Source organism: Macaca nemestrina, chromosome 6 (assembly GCF_043159975.1).
Source record: "Macaca nemestrina isolate mMacNem1 chromosome 6, mMacNem.hap1, whole genome shotgun sequence".
Lineage (NCBI taxonomy): Eukaryota > Metazoa > Chordata > Mammalia > Primates > Cercopithecidae > Macaca > Macaca nemestrina.
Genome location: NC_092130.1, coordinates 119,781,663 through 119,805,990, shown reverse-complemented (window position 1 = coordinate 119,805,990; position 24,328 = coordinate 119,781,663). Strand labels below are relative to the sequence as shown.

The 24,328-nt window shown below is 40.5% G+C and overlaps 2 protein-coding genes across 5 annotated transcripts in view; one reads left to right on the top strand and one right to left on the bottom strand.

Moving 5' to 3' along the window:
* Positions 1–646: 646 nt before the first annotated feature.
* LOC112423183 (small ubiquitin-related modifier 1-like) lies at positions 647–1,800 on the bottom strand. Its single transcript, XM_024786942.2, has one exon. It carries the CDS (start codon positions 1,715–1,717, stop codon positions 1,322–1,324), a length of 396 nt encoding a protein of 131 aa, XP_024642710.1. The 5' UTR covers positions 1,718–1,800; the 3' UTR covers positions 647–1,321.
* An 11,925-nt stretch (positions 1,801–13,725) lies between these two features.
* The window catches only part of LOC105499396 (DEAD-box helicase 4), a 73,672-nt gene continuing 63,069 nt past the window's right edge, over positions 13,726–24,328 (top strand). For 2 of the 4 annotated variants that reach the window (XM_011771948.3, XM_011771944.3), the window contains exons 1-3: positions 13,727–13,877; positions 14,723–14,805; positions 22,297–22,357. In XM_011771948.3, the coding sequence (XP_011770250.1) occupies positions 14,737–14,805; positions 22,297–22,357 (130 nt within the window). In that variant the 5' untranslated portion in view covers positions 13,727–13,877; positions 14,723–14,736. The other 2 variants (XM_011771942.3, XM_011771943.2) reach the window with 2 other exon arrangements.

The following is a 24,328-nucleotide window of genomic DNA, read 5'->3' as shown; positions in this document are numbered from 1 at the left end:
ACTAAAACTTTGTTTTTGTTTGTTTGAGACAGGATCTCACTCTGTCACCCAGCTGGAGTGCAGTGGCATGATCACAGCTCACTGCAGCCTCTACCTCCCAGGTGCAAGAGATCCTCCCTACTCAGCTTCCTGACTAGCTGGGATTACAGGTGTACACCACCACAACTGCCTAATTTTTAAATTTTTTGTAGAGACGAGGTCTCCCTATGTTGCTTAGGCTGGTCTCCAACTCCTAACCTCAAGTGACCCCTCTCATCTCAGCCTACAGAAGTGCTGGGATTACTGCAGGTGCCATTGTAGCCAGAGGCCCTAAAACATTTTTGATTAATACACGTGTGCACTGAGAGAAGATAAAATCACTCAAGACAAAGAAAGGATGGGGCCAGGAATTGAGAACAAATTCCAAAAAAAACCCAACATTTAAGGACTAGGTAGAGATTCCCTGTATCTATCACTTATAGATGTTGCCTTATCTGTGTTATCACAGATATACAGATATCACTTATCTGTGTTGCCCAGGCTGGCCTCAAACTCCTGAGCTCAAGGGATCCTCCTGCCTCAGCTTCCTAATTAGCTGAGACGATAGGTGTGTATTACTGTGCCTGGCAACTCAGTATGTATTTCTTTCTTTTTTTTTTTTATGATTTTTACAAATATTATTTATTTTAATGAAGCTGGTACAGACAATGTCCATTTAAAACCCATATCCCAGGCCAAAAAGTACAAATAAAATCAAAAAGAGCAGTGTTCTGTTGTATTCATTTCTGCATGTATAGCTTTATTAATTGCTAATGAAAATTAGAACTTTTCTGGGATCTTCTGACATGATTTTTAAAAAATCTTAAAATGCCTTTTCTTCGGTGAAGCCATCTTTGGAGTTAGTCATTACTCTCACCTTATCTGTCATCTTGACTTCAACCTGATATTCCTCTTCTTTTGGTCCAGACCCTCAAATTTTAAAAGTAGCTTCAAGTTAAAGAAAGGTCATTTTTCCACAGTTCAGTTCTCTGAAAAACTTCCATCTCCCACTGAAAGTCACAGTCCAGGAGTGAAGCAATCACATGCTAGAACATCAGGGCCAATTGGAAAGTCATTATGAACACTTGCATTGGTCAATCTTATTTATCACCACAAACCTGAAAATGCAATGTCCTGAAAAAGGTGGCCTCTCTGTGCACACGTAATTTTTAAAAAGGAGAGGGTAATATGAAGGGGACTGAGGCTTGATCACCAAAAATCAGCACAATGAAAACAAACAATAATGAATAATGAGCACTAGAATTCAAATTACCAGATGTTTCAAAGAGATGGGTGCCAGTTTTCAATTCTGTTTTGAACACCACATTACAAAAGAACTATTTTTAAAAATAAAAAAGGATTGAGGGAAAAGAAAAAAAATAAAAATAATATCTAAACTGTTGAATGACCCCCCCGTTTGTTCCTGATAAACTTCAATCACATCTTCTTCCTCCATTCCCAGTTCTTTTGGAGTATGATTATCAGCAATTCTCTGACTCTCAAAGAGAAACCTGAGTGAATTCATTGGAACGCCCTGTCTTTGACAGTATGATTCTTTGAGTTTCTTGAGATGCGTTGTCATTTTCACTTTGAAGTGAATCTCACTGCTATCCTGTCCAATGACTTTGAGTTTAATATATTCACCTTCCTTCTTATCCCCCAAGTCCTCAGTTAAAGGTTTTGCCTCCTGGTCAGACATGACGACGGTGGTTTCACCCGGGGGTCTCCACACAGCAGCGGCCTCGGGTAGGCAGAACCTCCCTCAGTATGTATTTCTAAAAGATAAAGACTCTTTTAAGGCCGGGTGCAGTGGCTCATGCCTGTAATCCCAGCACGTTGGGAGGCTGAGGCAGATAGATCCCTTGAGTCCAGGAGTTCAAGAAGAGCCTGGGCAACATGGAGAAACCCTGTTTCTTTTTTTTTTTTTTTTTTTTTTTTGAGACGGAGTCTCGCTCTGCCACCCAGGCTGGAGTGCAGTGGCCAGATCTCGGCTCACTGCAAGCTCCACATCCTGGGTTCACGCCATTCTCCTGCCTCAGCCTCCCGAGTATCTGGGACTACAGGCGCCCGCCACCTCGCCCGGCTAGTTTTTTGTATTTTTTAGTAGAGACGGGGTTTCACCGTGTCAGCCAGGATGGTCTCGATCTCCTGACCTCATGATCCGCCCGTCTCGGCCTCCCAAAGTGCTGGGATTACAGGCTTGAGCCACCGCGCCCGGCCGAGAAACCCTGTTTCTACAAAAAATACAAAAACTAGCTGGGCATGTTGGTGTACACCTGTAGTCCCAGCTACTTGAGAGGCTGAGATGGGAGGATCACCTGAGCCCAGGGAGGTTGAGGCGCAGTGAGATTGCACTATTGCAGTCCAGCCTGGGTGACACAGTGAGACCCTGTCTCAAAACAACAACAAAAGACTCATCTAAAAAATTATAACCACAATATAATTATCATACTAAAACATTATTTACTTAGTATCATTTAGTATCATGAATTTACAAATTCTTGAATTGTATTGTAATTTAATTCAGTTGGTTTGAGTCAGGATCCAAACAAGATTCACACATTGCAATTAGTTATGTTTCTTATATCCCCTTTAGTCCTAAGTTAACCACCTCTTTTTTACCTTTACATTTTTTTTTAAAGAAACTGAAGTATTTTTTTCCAGTAAAATTTCTTGTAGTCTAGATTTTGCTGATTATATCCTTGCAATGTTATTTAACATTCTCTATTCCCTCTAATTGCTGTAGGCTGGTAGTTAAGTCTGGATAGTTGAACAATTGATCATATTCACACTTGATTTTTTAAAATCAAGCCTTTATAGATGGTATTTTGTACTTCTATTGTAACACTTTGGGAAGCACACGATTTCTGGGGGTCTTTCTTTTGTGAGATTAAGGCTGTTCAGTGGGCTCAAATATTGTCTATAACAAAGTTCCTCATCTGCTTTCCACCTAATTGTTTCAGCAGCCATTGATGATCATCCACTAGATCAGAAGTTCATGGCACCTTTAGTGTCTGAATAATTTTTTCTCAGTTCCCATAGGTCAAAAGAAGTACCTAACATTTCTGTTTATTAAGTAGTTAGGGTCAAACAAATTAATATTAGGTTGGTGCAAAAGTAATTATGGTTTTTGCTATTACTTTTAACATATGTATTTATGTCCTAATAACTTAGTAGCGACTTTAAAGTATACACATAAATTGAAAGAAAGAATAATACTTTAATTTCATCCTTAAATAACCACATTCGCTTACTAATGGGATGTTTATACCTCTTGGGTACCTCATAATTTCTGAAACCTTGAAATCAGGTGGGACACCACTACCCTCATTTCCTGTTCGTAACTGGATTCTGCACAACGCTTTCTTGAGACCATATCTACCACTGAAAACCTGACTGCAAAGATAGGTTAGTCAAAAGAATGTAATTTGCTCTAATGTTGAAACTTTGAATTACCTCAAGCTGGTAGTTCACATGGCTTCTGACAGATGTCACTGTTGTTTCCTCAGAAATTTAAAATACCCTGTGATGTCCCTGTGAGTTTGTAATAGTGCCCTCACAGTTTGGGCACTGGAGGTCATTGGCCATTCTTCTCCTGGACTAGAGCAAGGATTGGCAACCTTTTTCTGTAAACAGCCCAGTGGTAAATATTTTAAGCCCAATAGCCATGTGGTCTCTGTCATAACTACTAAATTCTGCCTTTATGGTGTGAATGCAACCAGTATAGACAATATGCAAACAAATGGGGTGACGGTTGCCATGATTTGAATGCGTGTTACCTCCAAAATTCAGTGGGGCCTTTTTAGGAAGTGATGCTTATGACAGCTATGCCCTCACGAATGTAGTAGGGCATTTATAAAAGGGCTTGAGAGAGTAGGTTTGCTCTCTTTACTCTTCTGCCATGTGAGGACACGGTGTTCTTCCCCTCCAGAGGATGCAGCAACGAGTTGCCATCTTGGAACTGGAAACTGAGCCCTCACCAGACACTGATCCTGCTGGTGCCTTAATCTTGGACTCCCAGCCTCCAGAACTGTGCATTTATGTTCTTTATAAATTACCCAGTCTCAGGTATTTTTGTTATAATAAGCACAAACGGGCCAACACAACTGTATTCCAGTTTATTTACAGCCACAGGTGTTGGGCTAGGTTTGTCCTGAGGACCTTGGTTTCCCAATCCCTAGCCTAGAAAATAGAGAGGAATTTTTCGTTTATTAGCTGGAATTCTTCTAAGGAGAAGAATTTTCCCTCAACAGTTTGATTACCCCAAGATAAAGTGTGCTTAGGAAACGTAGTATAAACATTTGCTTCTTTCTTTTTTTGGGGGGGGTGGGAGGACAGAGTCTCGCTCTGTTGCCCAGACTGGAGTGCAGTGGCATGATCTTAGCTCACTTGCAACCACCACCTCCTGGGTTCAAACGATTCTTCTGCCTCAGCCTCCCAAGTAGCTGGGACTACAGGTGCATGCCACCACACCCAGCTAATTTTTGTATTTTTAGTAGAGATGGGGTTTCAGCATATTGGCCAGGATGGTCTTGAACTCCTGACCTTGTAATCCACCTGCCTCGGCCTCCCAAAGTGCTGGGATTACAGGCGTGAGCAACTGCACCCGGCCGCTTCTTTCTTTTTACTAGTTTTCAAGATTGGTTGATTCCCTAGCATCCAGCAAAGGTGGCCAATAAGGTATTTGGGTTTTGACTTGGACTTTTTTTTGCATCGTTAATGATGAAGTCATAAAATTTTAAAATATCTTTGATATGTTTTGGTCATTTGAAAATATTTTCTTTAATTTGAAATAACTTCAAACTTGTAAAAATTTTGCAAAGATAGCACAAAGAATTCCGATATACTTTTCACCCAGAGTTACCCATTGTTATCATTTTGCCATATTTGATTTATTATTCTCTCCCTTCTTCACCCCTCCTGGCTTTCTCTCTCTCTCTCATACAGTTTTTCCTAAACCACTTGAGATTAAGTTGCAGACAATATGCCTCTGCCCTTAAATTCTTCAGTGTATATTTCCTAAAAACAAGGATGTTCACAGTACAGTTATTACAATTAGATCATTTTTTATTGACACAGTCCTCTTATTTAATCTATAAACCTAACTCAAATTTCACCAATTGTTCCAATAGTGTCCTTTATAGCATTCTTTTTTTCTCATCCAGCATCCAACCCAGGATTAATCATTCATTTAGTCTTCATGTCTCTTTAGGCTCCTTTAATCTGAATTAATTCCTTAGGCTTTCTTTGTCTTGCATGACATTGACATTTTTGAAGAGTATAGGCTATTTGGTAGAATGTCCCTTAATTCGAATCTATCGCAAGTTTCCTCATGATGAGGTTCAAGTTAAACATTTCTGGTAGAAATAGCACATGAGTGTTACAGTGTCTTTCTTATTGCATTACATCTGGAGGCACATGATGCATATTGATCATCATTGATAGCTAGTCTCCAAGTTCTTCAGTGAACTATGTCCCAGTTTTCATGGCCTTATGTTGTTGCCTCTCCTCGAATCTGGACTGGCCCAATGACTTTCTTTTAACTAATCGAATGTGGCAGATGTGATTGTTTCTTCTACTAGATCTGAAGAAGCCTTGCAGCTTCTGCCTTGGTCTCTTGGAATTTTGTCCTTGCAATGTTTGCTTGGTTGGAATGCTCACTTTGGGGGTAAGCCACCAACATAAGAAGTCTGACTGAGACCACCAACTGTCTGGAAGCCCAAGCTAGCCACTTGGAGAGAGAGAGATGCCTGGCCAGCACCCAACTGTTCCAGGTATCCCAGCCACCAGATAGCTCAAGAAAGAAGCCATCTTGAATGTTAAATAAATTGATATCAAACTTTAAGATGAATCAAGTCCCAGCCAACATCTGAATGTAACTCCATGAGAGATCCCAACTGAGCCCCCTCAATCAACAGAACCAAGAAAGATAATAATAAATTGTTTTAAGCCACCAAATTTTGGAGTAGTTTGTTACGCAGCAGTAGATCACCAGAACAGTACTACTAACTTTGGTCACTTGGTTAAGATAGTATCTTCCAGGTTTCTCCACTGTACAGTTATTATTTTTTCTTTATAATTGATAACTAATTCATGAGGAGACACTATATAAGACCTTATTAATGTCCTTTTTTCATCAAACTTTCAGCTGCTAGTTTTAAGTAAGCCAGAATCAAATATTAGTATGATAGTTGCAAAATGGTAACTAAAAAACTCCTCTATTAGTTCTTGTACATTTGTTAGCTAGCATTCTGCTGTAAGAAAGAGATTTGCTGGCCGGGAAATCTCTTTGCACCCGGCCTAGCACACGTTCTTATCCTTTGCTGGTTCCCTCTTTTCTTTCCATTTTATTAATTTTGGTTTATCCTTCTAATAAAAATGAGCAAATATGTCTTTGTAGATACAAGCTAGCATACTGGACACACTACTCTGGTTTTTTTCCAATAATATATCCTGGCAATCACTCCATAGCAGTGTATAGAGATAATCCTCTTTTCTTTTAATAACTGCAGAGTATTCCATTGGTAGATGTTTTGCCCTGCTGTTGAGGAAGTTTTTGGTTGTTTTCAGTCTTTAGCTTTTGGTTCTGCAGTGAATAACTTTGTGTAAAATCCTTTTGTGTTTTTTGCCAGTATATCTCTGAGATAACTTCCAGAAGAAAGTTTGCTGGATCAAAGGGTAAATGCATGTGTAATTTTGCTAGATATTGTCAAATTCCCTTCCCTCAGGGTTATGCCATGGTGCATTCCCAAGAGCAATGTGAGTGCCTATTACTTTACAGCTTTCTAACAGAGTGCATTATCAAACATTTGCCATTCGAATAGGTGAAAAATTGTTTCTCAGTGTAGTTTTCATTTGCATTGCTCTTAAAATGAAGTTGAGATTTTCTTCATTTATTTAAGGACTATTTGCTTTTCTTCTTCTGTGAACTCTTTGTTTATATCTCTTGCCCATTTTTCTTGAGATTTGTTAATCTTTTTCTTTTTTACTTTTAGAAGCTCTCTCCATATTACAGATCTTAATCTTTTTACTGGATGTATGTTGAAAATATATTTCTCCAGCTTATCATTTGTCTTTTGGCTTTCTTATAGTTATTTTTTGCCATGAAGTTTTATTTTTTAGCCTTTACTTAGTCATATTACATACAATTATTCCTTTGGGATTCTAAATCATAGGTAGAAAAGTTTTTGCAAGGACAGAAGAATTCATCAGTGTTTTCTTCTAGTTTTTGCATAGTATTTTTGTTCTTATATGTGAATTTCTTACTCTGTATAATGTGAGAAACAGGTCAGATTTTGTTTTTTTCCATATGGCTATCTAGTTACATATAGAGTATTTTCATAAAGAAGTGGTCAACGGTGTCACTGACTGCTAAGAGGTCCCCTAGGTTAAAAACTGAAAACTGCCAGTAGGGTAACAAGGAGGTCCATGTGACCTTGCCAGTAGCAGTTTCAATAAAGCAATGAGACAGAAGTCAGATTGCAGTGGATTGAGGATTTAAAGGTGAGGAAGTAGAAGGAACAAGTGTAGATAACTCCTTGTGAGGTCCTAAATTGATAGTCTTTTTATTAGGCACTCTATAATAAAGTTTCAGAATTCTAAAAGACAGATTTCAGGCAAAGAAGTTTTCCAATAAAACCCCTGTATCAATCAGGGACCAATCAGGGAAATAGAAACAATTCTAAGTATTTTAAATAGAGGGAATTTAACCTTTGTGAGAATTGGAATGGTGCCTCATATGAGTAGCTGCAGCTGTGCAGGTGCCCGGCTTGTTCAGTAGAGAGCAGGCAGGGAGGGTTCAGCTATTTCTTGCCTTTTGGTTTAGTGCCTTTTTGCAGGATGCAACCTCCATATCTGTATCTGATGACCCTGGTTATCTCCATTTTACAGAGAAAGATTAAATAATTTGCCCAAGGTCATATGGCTAATAAATGAACAATCAGAGATTACCAATGTTGAATTCACAGCCAGTTGCTGGTGACTTTCCTCCTATTTGAAAGCTGTAATCCTTCAGTCTTGAGAGAGGCAGACAAAAAGAGATTCATTCCTGGCCAAGGTTCATGCACAGGGTCTGGTCACTACTTCTCCTCCTAGGGTACTATGCTTTCCTAGTGACTGTTCACTAAATTCCATAGTTCACTGGTCAACCACTGTTCTGTGACAAAGGGCCAATAAGACCTCTTAGTCTAAGGAAGTATTGTCCAAGGTAACCTGACACAGTGTTTGACTTTTATCCTTCACTTACTTTAAGCTCTCATTAAACACACTGATAACAGAGTTTAGGTGCCACAGATTGTGTTATGTCATCTAGGAAGGCTGGTTGATTGCAAACAGGACCTCTCAGGAACACTAGTTAAGCTCAAACAAGACTGATTTCTAAACCAGAATTTCAATGTATTAATTCATAATAAGGAGCAAGTAAGGCTTGTATGTCTTATTTATGGCACCTCCTTTCCCAGTATCCAATCACTAGGGAAGTTGAGTGATTAGTAAAGAAGTTGCTAGGTAAGCATGGAATCAGAACAGGTGCTGATTAAATATCTTTACTCATAATAGAGAACGCTTCTCTAGTGGTCAGCCCCCAGATTTAGAGTCTTTTAAATTTGCACCAGTGTTTCCCAAGCTTCAGTCATTTGAATACCACCTTCATGATTTTACCATTTTTGTATTTTTAGTAGAGACGGGGTTAAACCGTGTTAGCCAGGACAGTCTCGATATCCTGACCTCGTGATCCACCCGCCTCAGCCTCCCAAAGTGCTGGGATTACATGCGTGAACCACTGCGCCCGGCCCTTAGTTTTCTTTTTTTTTTTTTGAGACGGAGTCTCGCTCTGTCGCCCAGGCTGGAGTGCAGTGGCTGGATCTCAGCTCACTGCAAGCTCCGCCTCCCGGGTTCCCGCCATTCTCCGGCCTCAGCCTCCCAAGTAGCTGGGACTACAGGCGCCCGCCACCTCGCCCAGCTAGTTTTTTGTATTTTTTAGTAGAGACGGGGTTTCACCGTGTTAGCCAGGATGGTCTCGGTCTCCTGACCTCGTGATCCGCCCGTCTCGGCCTCCCAAAGTGCTGGGATTACAGGCTTGAGCCACCGCGCCCGGCCCAGTTTTCTTAATTTAATAAGTTTTTAAAACAAAACATTTACTTTAGCTTCAGTCTAAGCAATTATATTTCTGAAATCATATTTGCTGTGCTAGTTTTCTAACACATATTAAAATAAATATAGGCCGGGCACGGTGGCTCAAGCCTGTAATCCCAGCACTTTGGGAGGCCGAGACGGGTGGATCACGAGGTCAGGAGATCGAGACCATCCTGGCTAACACAGTGAAACCCCGTCTCTACTAAAAAATACAAAAAACTAGCCAGTCCCAGCTACTGGGGAGGCTGAGGCAGGAGAATGGCCTAAACCTGGGAGGCGGAGCTTGCAGTGAGCTGAGATCCAGCCACTGCACTCCAGCCTGGGAGACAGAGCGAGACTCTGTCTCAAAATAAATAAATAAATAAATAAAAACATTAAAATAACTATCAAAATGAAAACGTCCATGAACTGCTTAACTCAGTGGTATGTATACCACACCTTAGTAAATATTGCCCTAGCCATTACTGGAAAAATAAAATACAGAAGTTTCTCTGAATCCTGATTGGTATGCTGAACACCTCTCTCTGTTGAATTTCTTCCTCAGGTGTGTACTAGCATCATGGTATCTTTTACCATCATTATACCCATCCCCTCCATTTTGTGTTGATTTTACAGGGCTCCAACCTACAGTATTTTATTCTATTTTATTTTTTTAGATGGGGTCTCACTCTGTTGCCCAGGCTGGAGTGCAGTGGTGCAATCTTGGCTCACTGCAACCTATGCCTCCCAGGTTCAAGTGATTCTCATGCCTCAGCCCCCCGAGTTGCCAGGATTACAGATGCCCGCCAGCACGCGCAGCTAATTTTTGTATTTTTAGTAGAGGCAGGGTTTCAGCATGCTGGCCAGGCTGGTCTTGAACTCCTGATCTCAAGTGATCCACCCACCTCAGCCTCCCAAAGTGCTGGGATTATAGGTATGAGCCACCATGCCCGGCCTCCAACCTACTGTATTTCATATTTTATGTTTAGTATTTGTGATTTTTTGCATAGTAAGAGATTCTCAAATGTTTGTGTACCTAATATTCTTGATATTTTCTAACTATTCTCAAATATTTATAGTATCTAAGAATGAACATATACTCTACCATTTGAGGTGATTAATTTTGGCCTACTGGTGGATTAAAACAATTTTTAACAGTGTTGACGTGGCGCTAGGCACAATCCACATCAATAAAAAATCATTATTTGAATAAGATGAAGATAACGCTGAAAAGATAAAAAGACTAAAATATCAGTTCTCTTTATTTGTATTAACTTTGAGAATTTAGTGTTTCGAAAGTGTGAAGGGTCTTAACTACAAACTTTGATTTAAAACTGAGACTTCTTTGAGGAAATTGTCTTGCTTTAACCAATCCTTCTAATTATGGGATTTAGAGAATTTGGAGGAACTGTATACAATAAAGTTTTTTTCACCTGAGCTTTCTAGTTAATCATTAGACACAGCAGTCTTAAGATTTTAAATTCCAGTTGCCACTGCCATTCTTTCCACTAGAATGTTCCTTCAGATATGGGCCAATTTTACTTAACACCTAGCTTGGTACCTGGTGTACAGTAGGTGCTCATTTAAGGCTTATTTTACAACTAAGTGAATTCCTACCTTTTCTCTATGTTACAGAACATCACTAACACTAACTTAAGATCTATAAGAGGGAATCAGAAAATAGAATATTAGCTTCACTTTCTTGGAACACACATGATGAAGCAAATCTTTACAAAACTGTCTTTTTTCACTATTCATGGTCAATATTTAAATTATATTATTTTTATCCACTGCTTATTTATGCTATTGAACTTCGTTTCTCATCAGAATTCACTTTTTCTTAACCAAGGATTCCTCTCACACATTATACATGCAGACTTTTTCATTAAGAGTCATTTTATTGCAATACCTGAGAGCAACAAGAATCTGTACTCTCCAAGTGAGTGAATAGCAGAGAATGTTCGCTAAGTGTTTTTAAAAAATGTCTTCATTTTAGAAAATTTGCCCAAGTTTTCCATACTTGAAAAAAAAAACCTAGTTGTCATTCTCTTTACATGATTTTATATCTTGCTTTTTCTGCTTAGTAAATATTTTCCCATAGAATTAAAAATTTTGCAAGAACAATCTCTAATTTGAATGGAATTAAAATACCTTAGAGGACCTGAATACAAATTCAGAACCTTGAAGATTGGTTGCTCTCCTCCACCATGCCTCGAGGGTATGTGATGTGAAAATTTGGTTTAAAAATGGAAATTATTTAAAATGAATTATATCGAACTGTATTTTGGTTTGACCTTTGTTAAATATAATTTTTTTTTTTTTTTGCCTAGTCTCGCGATCTCCACTCACTGCAACCTCCGCCTCCCGGGTTTGAACAAGCGATTCTCCTGCCTCAGCCTCCCAAGTAGCTGGGACTATGGGCGCTTGCCACCACGCCCGGCTAATTTTTTGTATTTTTAGTAGAAACGGGGTTGCACCATGTTAGCCAGGATGGTCTTGATCTCCTGACCTTGTGATCCACTCGCCTCAGCCTCCCAAAGTGCTGGGATTACAGGTGTGAGCCACTGTGCCCGGCCTAAATATAATCTTTTAAGGTTGGGTGTGGCGGCTTATGTCTGTAATCCCAGCACTTTGGGAGGCTGAGGCAGAAGGCTCACTTGAGGCCAGGAATTGGAGACCAGCCTGGGCAACACAGAGAGACTCTTTCTCTACAAAATTTTTCTTTTTTTAATTAGCTGGGCATGGTAGCTCGCCCCTGTAGTCCCACCTATTGGGGAGGCTGAGGTGGGAGGATCACTTGAGCACAGGAGGTTGAGGTTGTGGTAAGCTATGATCATGCCAGTGCACTCCCCTCTGGGTGACAGAGTGAGACCTTGTCTCAAAAATAAATAAATAAATAATAAATTCATTTTAATCACCTTGAGAATAATCTGACAAAGTTTATTGCTAACTAGATAAATCCTGACATACTTGGTGGTGATGGTTCTACAGATAAAAAGTATAGAGATAAAAAGTATGAAGCAAGCCTGAGCCTATTAAGTGCTTCATCATTTATGTACCAGTATCAAACTGTGTTGCTATTTATGTTCCTGAATGAGATAGGAATTTCTTCAAAGATTCAGAGAAGGGAAAATGACAGAAACAACAACAAAAATGAGAACTACACCTTTTTTTTTTTTTTTTTTTTTTTTTTTTTTTTTTTCTTGAGACGGAGTCTCGCTCTGTCACCTAGGCTGGAGTGCAGTGGCGCGATCTCAGCTCACTGCAAGCTCCGCCTCCCAGGTTCACGCCATTCTCCTGCCTCAGCCTCCCGAGTAGCTGGGACTACAGGCGCCTGCCACCACGCCTGGCTAATTTTTTATATTTTTAGTAGAGATGGGGTTTCGCCCTGTTAGTCAGAATGGTCTCCATCTCCTGACCTCGTGATCTGCCCGCCTCAGCCTCCCAAAGTGCTGGGATTACAGGCGTGAGCCATCGCGCCTGGCCTCTGAGAACTACACTTTTAAAATAGCCCATGGTCACGCTTTTTGAAGGGCTGGGGAAAATACTGAGGGATTTTACCTGCTTTGGGGTTGGGGGCTGGGGACAGAACAAGAAAATCTGATTGAAGGCAGCATGAAGTATCAGAATAACCCTTGGCCACTTTGGCTAATGCCGGAAGGAATGTAAATAGGTGGACCACAAATCCAAGCCTTGATGAATGACCTATGCTAGCACAATTTCCTCCCTCCTTCTGTAGCAGAGCCTGTTTTCTTCCAAAGTGGTGGACCCCCCCAACTCTTACAGGCTTTTTTTTTTTTTTTTCTGTCTCACTCTGTCGCCCAGGTAGAGATCAATGGCAGATCTCTGTTCATTGCAACCTCTGCCTCCTAGGTTCAAGCGATTCTCCTGCCTCAGCCTCCTGAGTACCTGGGACTACAGGCGCCCGCCACCACACCCGGCTAATATTTGCAATTTTAGTAGAGACGGGGTTTCGCCATTTTGGGCAGGCTGGTCTCGAACTCGTAGCCTCATGTAATCTGCCCGCCTCGGCCTCCCAAAGTGCTGGGATTACAGGCATGAGCCACCACGCCCAGCCGAGTCTAACTTTCTTTACAACTTCCTGGGGTACCAACTGGACGGAGTCTTATCCCTGCCCCCCTTACTGGAAGGAAAAGGGAATGCACCTCCTCCATGGCCCTCAGCTGCACTTTGAGGCACCTGGAATCCCCGGATGTGAAGCGAGCCTCTGAAATGCAGAACCCGAGGGGCCAACTGCCCAGGGACTGCGATGTGTAAAATGGGAGAGAGCACCGAAGAGGCCGAGTAGGGAGAGCATTATCCCTTTCCCCTTTTACTATCATTTTTTGTTAGAAAAAGGCAGGTGGACATCTTTGGCTTGTGGAGCTTGCACACGGAAAATCCAGAGCGTCTCCAGAATAAGGACCCCACCAGAGAACGTGGACATCATGAGTGGGCCCTCGGCCAGCCTTGTACTCGTAGGCCCAACAGGCCATTTGGCAAGGAGGCCAGAGCGTCGCCATAGGTACCCGAACGCTAGCGTTTAGGGAATGCGCAGGCTAGAAGTGGAGGCGGGACGCCACTGGACATCTGAGCGATGATTTGCTGGTGGCTCTAGGCACCAGCCAATCGTTAACAGACGCCATTTGTTGTTGGAGCACGCACCTGACGCAGTGGGCGTCTTGCACGTGCAGCCGTTTAAGCCGCGTGGGCGCCTGCGAGGACTTGGGAGAGCAAACAGCGGAGAGGTGAGTGGGCTGCCTTTCTGCGGGAACTGGCCTGAATTCGGTCGTACGGGCTCCCCAGTAACCGGCCTTTGGTCAAAGAGTGGATGGGGTAGGCGGGGTTTCGAAGCCGTCCTTCGGAGTCTTTCTGCCTCAGGGTCTCAAGAGTCCCCTGGGTGCCCAAAGTCTGGGCTTGAGGCCTGCAGAGGAGGCAAAGGGGCCTTCTTCCCGGCCTCTACACCGCGTTTTCTCTGAACAGAGATGGTCCTAGTACCATTTGTGTACAAACCCTCCTAGTTGAAGCTGATTGTCCTTTGTCGGTAGGATTTGGGCGACCCTGCCCTTCTTCCCTTTCCCACTAAAATCCAAGGCCTCCCTCTTCACCCAATTGCCACCTCCCCGCCAACTCCCGTACTCCTGCCCCCGCGCACACCAACACCCCAAAGCAAACATCCTGTCCACCTTAGACGTTAATCTGGAAGGGAGATAATCTGGAAGGGAGAAATCTTAAGTAGTTTCTGAAAAAATTTTCCTCTTCCTTAATATTCAATAAGTCGTTTGGAGACTCTTTGAGGGAGGAGATAAATTCTATGAACAGATTTTTGGGAAAAGCCTAAGGCTCGCTGGGAACATGGTGATTGCTAGAATGACTAGGTAAGAGGTTCGACTAGTTTTTAAAGATAAAAAAGGAGATAAATGCCACCTTTAGATAAGAAGAGATCTAATTCCTTCTTTGGAAAAAGCTTCTGGGGTATCAGCACCTAGTTGGGTAGTTTCAAGAGGTGTATGTGAAACAGTGAGTTTATACTTTTAAAGTTATGATTCTGATCTAATTGAGTCCAAATATGCATTTTTTTTTTCCTGAATAGAACTTGAAGCCACCATGGGAGATGAAGATTGGGAAGCAGAAATCAACCCTCATATGTCTTCCTATGTTCCCATATTTGAGAAGGTAATAACATTTAAAGTTGAGTTATTAAATGCTATGGATTTTATCAAAGTTGAAAATCACTGTGGTGAGAGTTCTAAATTATACAGTCTGTGCCAGTGTTTATCTCCATGTGATTGTTATTAACTATTATATGGGGAGTAAGAGGCAAGCTACGCCTCGTATAGGATACAATAGCTTGAGAAAATTTGATAATTAAAAACCAAAATAAATGTAACAATATTAATGACCTAATTTAAATCTCAATGATTTAGGACTTCTTCAGGTGAAAGCAAACTTGGACAAATGTGGTTGATATCAGTGAAAGACCCTTGTATGGAAAATTGAAAACAATAATTACGTTTTGGGAGATATTTTGAATTCTGAAAATTGATTTTGTGCAAGGAGGGCTCTCAGAATAAATGATACTAGGCTGATTGAGTTGGTAACGTCAGTTTGTATGAATCTTCAGGTCTTTTTTCTTAATGACATTTGGGGAGTTACGTTGTAATTTAGCAGGGGACAGTGGGGTAAGCTTTTTGGGCTTCAGTTCTCACTTGGAAATGGGCTTTAAAAAGATTAATAGAAGGTACTTTAAAAGATAATATAAGAGATTATTTTTGCATGTGTTACTTACTTGATGGTGTCTCTACAAGTTGATTTTTTTTTCCCCCTTCAGAATTTCCAGTTTGAGTGTATGTCAGTTCTGACACTTTGATTTCAGGTTTTGCCTTAGTGGAAGTTCTTATTTTAGACAAAAATATAAAATATGCAATCTTTTGTCTTAGTTGAATTTGATCTATATGTGACGTTTATATTAAAATACCCAAAATACTAATATAAATTTATCATGTTTCTTGTCTTGGAACTTTTTTAAAGAAATAACATGTTACCTTTTTTTTTTTAATTTTTAAAAATTTTTGTGGAGATGAAATCTCACTATATTGCCCAGGCTGGTCTCCAACTCCTGAGTTCAGGCAAAATTCTCAAAGTGTTGGGATTACAGGCGCGAGCCATTGCACCTGGACTATGTTATCTTTTTATAGTTCTCTTCTCATCATAAAAATATTACAGCTTTTTTGGGAAAAGAGGAGAAAGTCACCTACAAATCTTGCCCAATAGACAGGCACTCCTGTTAAATTTTTTAGTCAAGTTTCTTTTGTTTTTTCCAGACATTTTTTTTTTGTTTTTGGTACAGAGTCTTGCTCTGTCACCCAGGCTGGAGTGCAGTCGTGCAATCTGGGCTCACTGCCGCCTCTGCCTTCTGGGTTCAAGCCATTCTCCTGCCTCAGCCTTGCTCAGCTGGGACTACAGGCGCATGCCACCATGCCCAGCTAATTTTTATATTTTTAGTAGAGATGGGGTTTCACCATGTTGGCCAGCCTGGTCTTGAACTCCTGATCTCAGGTGATTCACTCACCTCAGCCTTCCAAAGTGCTGGGATTACAGATGTGAGCCACCGTGCCTGGCCGAAACATGTTTTATATAGTTTTGATGATAGTATATAACTAATTTTTTTTTTTTTTTTGAGATGGAGTCTCACTCTATTGCCTAGGCTGGAGTGCAGTGGTGCCATCTCGGCCGGCTGCAACTTCTGCCTCCCAGGTTCAAGCGATTCTCCTGCCTCAGCCTCCCAAGTAGCTGGGACTACAGGTGTGTGCCACCATACCCAGCTAATTTTTTTTTTTTTTTGTATTTTTAGTAGACGCAGGGTTTCACTATGTTGGCCAGGCTGGTCTCAAACTCCTGACCTCAGGTGATCCTCCCACTTTGGCCTCCCAAAGTGCTGGGATTACAGGCATGGGCCACCATACCCAGCCATATGATAGTAACATTTGAATCCATCTTTTTTCACACTTCATCACTAACTATTCCATATTACAACTTCTGTAGGAATTTCAGTGGTGTTAACTTCTCACTCTGGTATTGTCATTAATGTTTACGTCTTATTTGTTTTAATTTGGTGATTTTTTTCAAAAATGGAATTACTTGTTCAGAGGACATTTTTTATAGTTCTTTTACTTCCTTGTTCTCAATAGATTTGTTATAATACAAAGTTTAATTCACAGATACATACTTTATTCCCCCTGGTTTTAATAGCCATCTGTCCATTTCTTTTTCTTAGTTTGAGATTTTTGTCTTCATGAAGTGTTTAAGCAGCACGCTGCACTGTAGCATGTTGTGCATATTTATTGCATTGGGTTTCTGAAATTAAGGATGACTGTCGAATCTTTCAGATTTACCTTTTTGGGATTTTTATGCCATTCAATAACATAGTTTCTTCACATTGGGAAGACTAAATTGAATATGTTGATAAGTCTACCTTATGATGCTTAATACATTTGTGTTGGGTGAATTTGTAGTATGTCTTTTGCATTTGTCTGCAAACTTAACACCTGGTGTTGTGCTGGTTGTGCCATTAGTTCTTGGGCTTAGTTGACTCAAAGGAACATGGTGCAATCAGGATCTTTATTTGCCTTGCTAGGTTGAATAAAAAGTGCAGAGATGGGCACGTGTAGTGGCTTATGCCTGTAATCCCAGCACTTTGGGAGGCTGAGACAGCCAGATCACTTGAGGCCAGGAGTTCAAGACCAGCCGGGCCAATGCAGCAAAACCCCTTCTCTACTAAAAATACAAAAAGTTAGCTGGGCGTGGTGGCACGCGCCAGTAGCCTCAGCTACTCGGGAGGCTGAGGCAGAGGAATCGCTTGAAATCGGAAGGTAGAGATTGCAGTGAGCTGAGACTGGGCAGCTGCACTCCAGCCTAGGCAATGGAGCAAGACTCTGTCTCAAAAAAAAAAAGTGGAAACTAGAGATGAATACATTACATTTTTATGTAGAAGAAATCTAAAGTCTTTTATTCCATTTCTTTTAAAGACACCATTTTGATTTGTTGTTCTAACTGAATTTGGTTTTCAAGAAAAAGCTGGCCTTTTCTTTTAAATTTATAGCAGTTTTGTCTGTGATGATCTTTTTCTGAGTGCTTCTCAGGAACTTTATTTGGAGACTTAATATTGACATACGCTTATATAATTTTGAAATAATATGTCATTGTTCTAGTAGAACTGATAGAATTTTGGGTAGAACTTCTCAATTCTAGATTTTAAAGTGAGTGTACCACCTGGGGCTAGAATAGCGAAAGATGTGAAGTTAAGAAAGATTTGATAATCTGGCAATTATATAGTCCAGAAATCTCAACGGTTAGGCATTTGCACATTGCCTGCAGGCTTATTGGGGTGAGTGTTAGAGTGGATGGGTATGGTGAGTATATTAGATAATTCCGTTGCTTACTTACTAGCTGTAAGGCTTCTTGTTAACTGACCATGAAAGTAAGCTAGTATAGTGATCACTTCTGTCTGATCTATTTGCCATTTTTGTGGCACATTTCAGAAGGCAAAATCTCTTGTGGTTAAAGTGGAAACAGTAATTGAGTAATTAGACCATCCACAGTTATAATTTTATTAAGCAGCAGTAGCAAGGTTAGTAATAATTGTTGAGATTAGAAAATAAATGTATTATGATATGCCAAAATTGAAAATAAGAATACAGGTGAAAAAAATGTGTTCATCAAAATGCCCTTTTTATTTGTAGCTGCATATGAGAACCCTTACGTGTTAAACATTTGAAATTTCTGAATTGGTGCATTTGGGTGGTTTGAGAGATAATAATGGTTTACAGCTAAGTATTTTAAGAGGTAAGCTAATGATAAGACCTATGATTCATTCAGCATATCTTTGAGTTCTAGTAGGTGATGGAGAGATAGTGGTGAACATAAGGTGCTTGCTGTTACATTGTATTTTACTGGAGAAGACAGAATAAGCATGTTTGAGAACCAAATAATTATAGTGAAAAGTACTGTAAAAATTAGAGAAATGTGTGTGTGAGACTGGTGTAGGATGGATTTATTTGGAGAGGGAAGGCTTCTCTGAGACAGTGACTCATGAGCCTGAGACTTAAAGGAGTCCCAGCAGGACATCATGTGTACAGGTTCTCAAGGAACCTTTGAGAAGGAGAAGGGAACAAACTTGGGGTATTAGGGCAACAAGAAGAAGGCCAATGTATTAGTTTTCTGTGGCTGCTATAACAAATTAACACAAACTGGGTAACTTAAAGCAACATAAATTTATTCTTATAGTTCTGGAAGCCTGAAGTTAAAAATCAAGGTGTCAGCAGGGCTGCCCTTTCTCTGGAGGTTCTAGGACAGAATCTTTGCTGCTTCTAGCTTCTAGTGGCTATAGGCATTCCTTGGCTTGTGGCTGCATATCTCTTGGCTCTGTCTTCACATTGCCACCTCCTTTGTGGGTCTTTGTGTTATCTCCCTCTACCTCTCTGTTATAAGGACACTTGTGATGGCAATTAGGACTCATGCCGATAATCCAGGGTAATCTCATCTCAAAATCTTTAACTTAATTTCATCTGCTGTGACCCCTTTTCTCCTTTTTTTCCTTTCTTTTTTTTTTTTTTTTTTTTTTTTTTTTGAGAAAGAGACTTTTTCTGTCACCCAGGCTGGAGTGCAGTGGTGCAAATCTTGGCTCTCTGCAACCTCCACCTCTTGGGTTCAAGCGATTCTCCTGCCTCAGTCTCCTGAGTTGCTGGGATTACAGGCGCCCGCCACCATGCCTGGTTAATTTTTGTATTTTTAGTAGAGATGGCGTTACACCATGTTGGACAGCCTAGTCTTGAGCTCCTGACCTCAGGTGATCTGGTTGCCTTGGCCTCCCAAAGTTTTGGAATTACAGGTGTGAGCCAGCACACCCAGCTGGTTAAGGTTTTTTGTGATAAAATTCTGTTGGAAATTATTTTTGATGTCTTTTTTCAAAATTCATCTTGGAATTTGTAAGTTGGACGTATGTGGGATATTAAGTTCCATAGCTTGAAGAGTAATAATAAGTGTTTCAGTTCTTTAGTGTAAGAGTGTTTTATAACACTTGTAAAACCAGTCTTTTTTTTTTTTTTTGCTCTATTCACTCTAGTACGTTGAGCATTGCAAACAAGAAAAAAGTCTTCAGATTTTGAATGTAAAATATTGGATAATTGTTCTTGTTTTAATGTCTGTGGTAGTAATAAACTGGAACTTTTTTTTTTTTTTTACTGTAGCAATTACCAAAACCCCAAGGCATTTCAAGTATGTTGTTATCTTTGTGCTCTTCTTGATGACTCAGAAAAATGTTTGGACGACTCTTGAGCTTTTGTAAAGTAGTTTTTTTTGTTGTTTTTTTTTTTTGTTCTTTTTGAGATGGAGTCTTGCTCTGTCGCCTGGGCTGGAGTGCAGTGGCCAGGTCTCAGCTCACTGCAAGCTCCGCCTCCCAGGTTTTCGCCATTCTCCTGGCTCAGCCTCCCATATAGCTGGGACTACAGGCACCCGCCACCTCGCCCAGCTAGTTTTTTGTATTTTTTAGTAGAGGCGGGGTTTCACCGTGTTAGCCAGGATGGTCTCGATCTCTTGACCTCGTGATCCGCCCGTCTCGGCCTCCCAAAGTGCTGGGATTACAGGCTTGAGCCACCGCGCCCAGCCTTAAAATAGTTTTAAAAGTCAGTGTCTTTGTGAAAGAAATTGTAGTAAATAGATGTTAGCTAAAGATGCCTACCTTGGTGCATTCTCTCTAGGTTTGGGACTTAGTTAAATGAACTTATTTGAAGGAACATTTTAACTGTTGTAATATAGTCAGTTGATTAAGAGATCATCTGTAGATTTCCTTTCATTCTTAAATTATTAAATTCTGATTGTCATGTGCAAGAATTTCGGAGCTCTATTCTGAACTTTTGCCATAATTAAAGGAAGTTTATGTGAGAAGGAGTAAAGGTGTGGATTGATGATAAGGACACCCGAAGAGTTAGAAGTGAGAAAAAAATTTACTCAAATTGTCCTTAATCTAGAGCTGTCCAGAGAAATGTTGGAAGTTTCCAAAATTAACCTGCATTCAGCTATTGATTTTATAACAAGTTGAATTTTCTAAATCCAGCAGTAATTCGACCACTGCCAATGTAATGCTTGTGTGTTAATAGTAAATAATTTTCTTTAGCCTAAAGTAGGGAAAGTGGAACAGTTAGTATTTGAGAGCAAAGACAGTCTTCAGCTACCGCTATGGCAAATTTGATTAAAATTAACCATGAATATTCTGATGCTATAGCTGAGGATATACCTTTTCATTGTAGTTGTAGTGCAGTGGCAGGTTGTGTATATAAATTGTTTTCAGTCCATAAGTGAATTTACTTTACAGTGAATCTGGTTTTTTTTTTTTTTTTTTTTGAGACAGTGTGAGACAGTGTTTTGCTCTTGTTGCCCAGCCTGGAGTGCAGTGGCACAATCTCGGCTCACCGCAACCTCTGCCTCCTGGGTTAAAGCGATTCTTCTGCCTCAGCCTCCTGAGTAGCTGGGATTACAGGTGCCTGCCACCATGCCGGGCTAATTTTGTGTTTTTAGTAGAGGTGGGGTTTCTCCATGTTGGTCAGGCTGGTCTTGAATTGCTGACCTCAGGTGATCCACCCACCTCGGCCTCCCAAAGTACAGGTGTGAGCCACTGAGCCCGGCCAGTGAATTCCTTTTTAAAACATGAGAGTATCATTAATTGGTTTCACTATAAATGCAGTAGAGGTTTTAAAAATTTCTGTGGTACTTTTCTAGAACAAAGATTAGTGTTAAATCACTAATACTCTATAGTATTGATGAATATACTGTAATATATGGAACTCAGCACACAGTAGTGTATATTGACCGGTGTTGGTTTATTCATGTATTACTTTGTCAGATTTTATAATGATATTTTATTATATTTTCTTTTCTATTTTTATTTTTTGAGACAGGGTCTTATTCTGTTACCCGGCTGGAGTGAGTGGTGTGATCTTGGCTCACTTCAACCTCTGCCTCACAGGCACAAGTGAACCTCCCACCTCAGCCTCCTGAGTAGCTGGGACTACAGGCTCATGCCACCACACCTGGCTAACTTTTTGTATTTTTAGTAGAGCTAGGGTTTCGCCATGTTGCCCAGGCTGGTCTTGAACTCCTGGGCTCAAGTGATCCTCCTGCCTCAGCCTCCCACAGTGCTGGGATTACATGCAAGAGCCACCACACCCATCCTGATTGTACTTTTCAGGAATATGGGTGACTTAAATGACTAAACTTTTGTTTTAAGTCAGGAGTCAGCAAACCCTTTCTATAAAGGGCCAGATAATAAATAATTTAGACTTTATAGGCCTTACTTGTCTGTCACAACTTTGCTGTTGCAGTGCTCCAATACTGTTTACAGAATCAGGTGGCCCACCAGATTTGGCCTGTGGCTGTAGTTTTCTGACCACTGTTCTAGTGATATATGTTAGTACTATATATACAATGTTAAAGTGAAGATGTCTTGGAATAATTAGTAAAGAAACATCCAGTGATTTAGAAAACCATACAGTATGTCATTATTTTGTTCTGAATAAAGCCCAATTGTTACAATTTTCTAGTATTTGTGAAATAAATGACACATTTGTATTCAAAGTAGGAAACTAGTCTTTTCTTTCTTCCTTCTTACAGGATAGGTATTCTTCTGGAGAAAATGGAGACAATTTTAACAGGACTCCAACTTCATCATCAGGTATGTGGTATGTTTGGAAAACGGTAAAACCCTTTTTAGTTTAAGGGTTTCATCTAGTGAAGGAAGAGCAGCAGACTAGTAGACATCTTGTAGAGGGTGTTTTAACAAATTTAGTGAAAGTTCCTTCTGATTTGGATATTGTGGAATGGGGGTACTTCTAGTTAGAGGAATTGAGAGAGGGGAAAGTATAGACTGTATTATTTGATTTAATGGGTTACTATAAAACGTTTGCCCAACTTGGAAGTTGCACATTCAGCTTCCAGGCTGCTAGGGCATCATCATCATCAGGGTTCCTGACATAAAGGAGTAGAATATAGGACTATAAGGTTGTTGAAGCAGGTTACAATGGTGATGACCTGTCACAATAATAATTGTTTAAGCCAAATCTGCCATACCATCAGGATATTGTGAGTTTCTTTGGGATCAGAAAACTAATTTGGGAAAGGTCTTAGGAGAACAATAGAAACAAGTGTCAAGGTAAAGGAACCCATATCCTTCCTGATGCACCCTCCTCCCAACCTCACTGTGAACTTTTCACTTTGGTTGCCCCTCCCACCATCATTTTTCCCCTTGGATTGTCCAACTCTGTTTTACAGAGTGGATGTAGATGGGAAGATGGGTGGAAGTGGTAGGACTAGGCTGGGAAATTGAGCTCACAGCAGTAGTTTTTCACATTGTTGAAGTCCAAAGCAGGATGAAATGCAATTGTTACTGCATTAAAATAATTTTGACCAGGCTCAGTGGCTCATGCCCGTAATCCCAGCACTTTGGGAAGCTCAAGTAGGAAGACCATTTGAGACCTGGAGATCAAATGATCATCTGAGATCATTTGAGACCAGCTTGGGCAACGTAGTTGGAGTCTATGTCTACAAAAAATTTAGGCCGGGCCTGGTGGGCTCACGCCTGTAATCCCAAAACTTTCGGAGGCTGAGGCAGGTGGATCAGGTCAAGAGATCAAGACCATCCTGGCCAACATGGTGAAACCCCGTCTTTACTAAAAATACAAAAATTAGCTGGGTGTGGTGCTGCATGCCTGTAGTCCCAGCTTCTTGGGAGGCTGAGGCAGGAGAATCGCTTGAACCCAGGAGGCGGAGGTTTCAGTGAATCGAGATTGTGCCACTGTACTCCAGCCTTGTGATAGAGTGAGATTCTGTCTCCAAAAAAAAAAAAAAAAAAAAAAATTTTAAAAATTAGCTGGTCATGGCGGCCTGTGCCTGTAGTCCTAACTACTTGGCAGGTTGAGGATTGCTTGAGCCCAGGAGTTCAAGGCTATAGTGAACTATGATCATACCACTGCACTCTTCCCTGGGCAATGGAGTGAGACCCTGTCTCTAAAAACAAGACAAAAACATTTAAAAAACTATGGTGAAGTATACATAACGTAAGATTTACCATTTTAATGTGTACAGTTCAGCAGCATTTGGTACAGTCACATCACTCTGTAACCATCATCCACCATCCACCCCCAGAACTTTCTTGTCTTCCCAAACTGGAACTCCGTACCCAATGAAAAATAACTCTCCATTTCCTCCTCTCCCCTAATCCTGGCAACCGCCATCTACTTTCGGTGAATTTGAGTAACTCTGACTTTACTATGAGTCTCTAAATTGAGTTACTATTATTTTTAAGGCTGACTAGCATAAAAGGAAGAGGGCATGGTGGCATCAGGTAGTAGTTTTATCATTTCTCTTATCAAAAATTAGCAGATGAGGTAAAACATTTTATGGTCAAGGGAGCTGCATGTTCACTGAAACCTGGCCTATGTTGGAAAACACCCGTGGTGAGGTAGTTTCCAAAATGTGAGGATACTTTGAGAGTTAGTTTATCAGGTTAAAGCAAATCTAATTCTCATGAGGATCTTTCTTAAGTTCAGGGTAAATATCTTGACAAAAGTTAAGTTTAAAAGAGATGCTTTTGCTATTTTCAAAACATATTTATCTTTTATAAACATTTAAACACAGTGGTTTAATA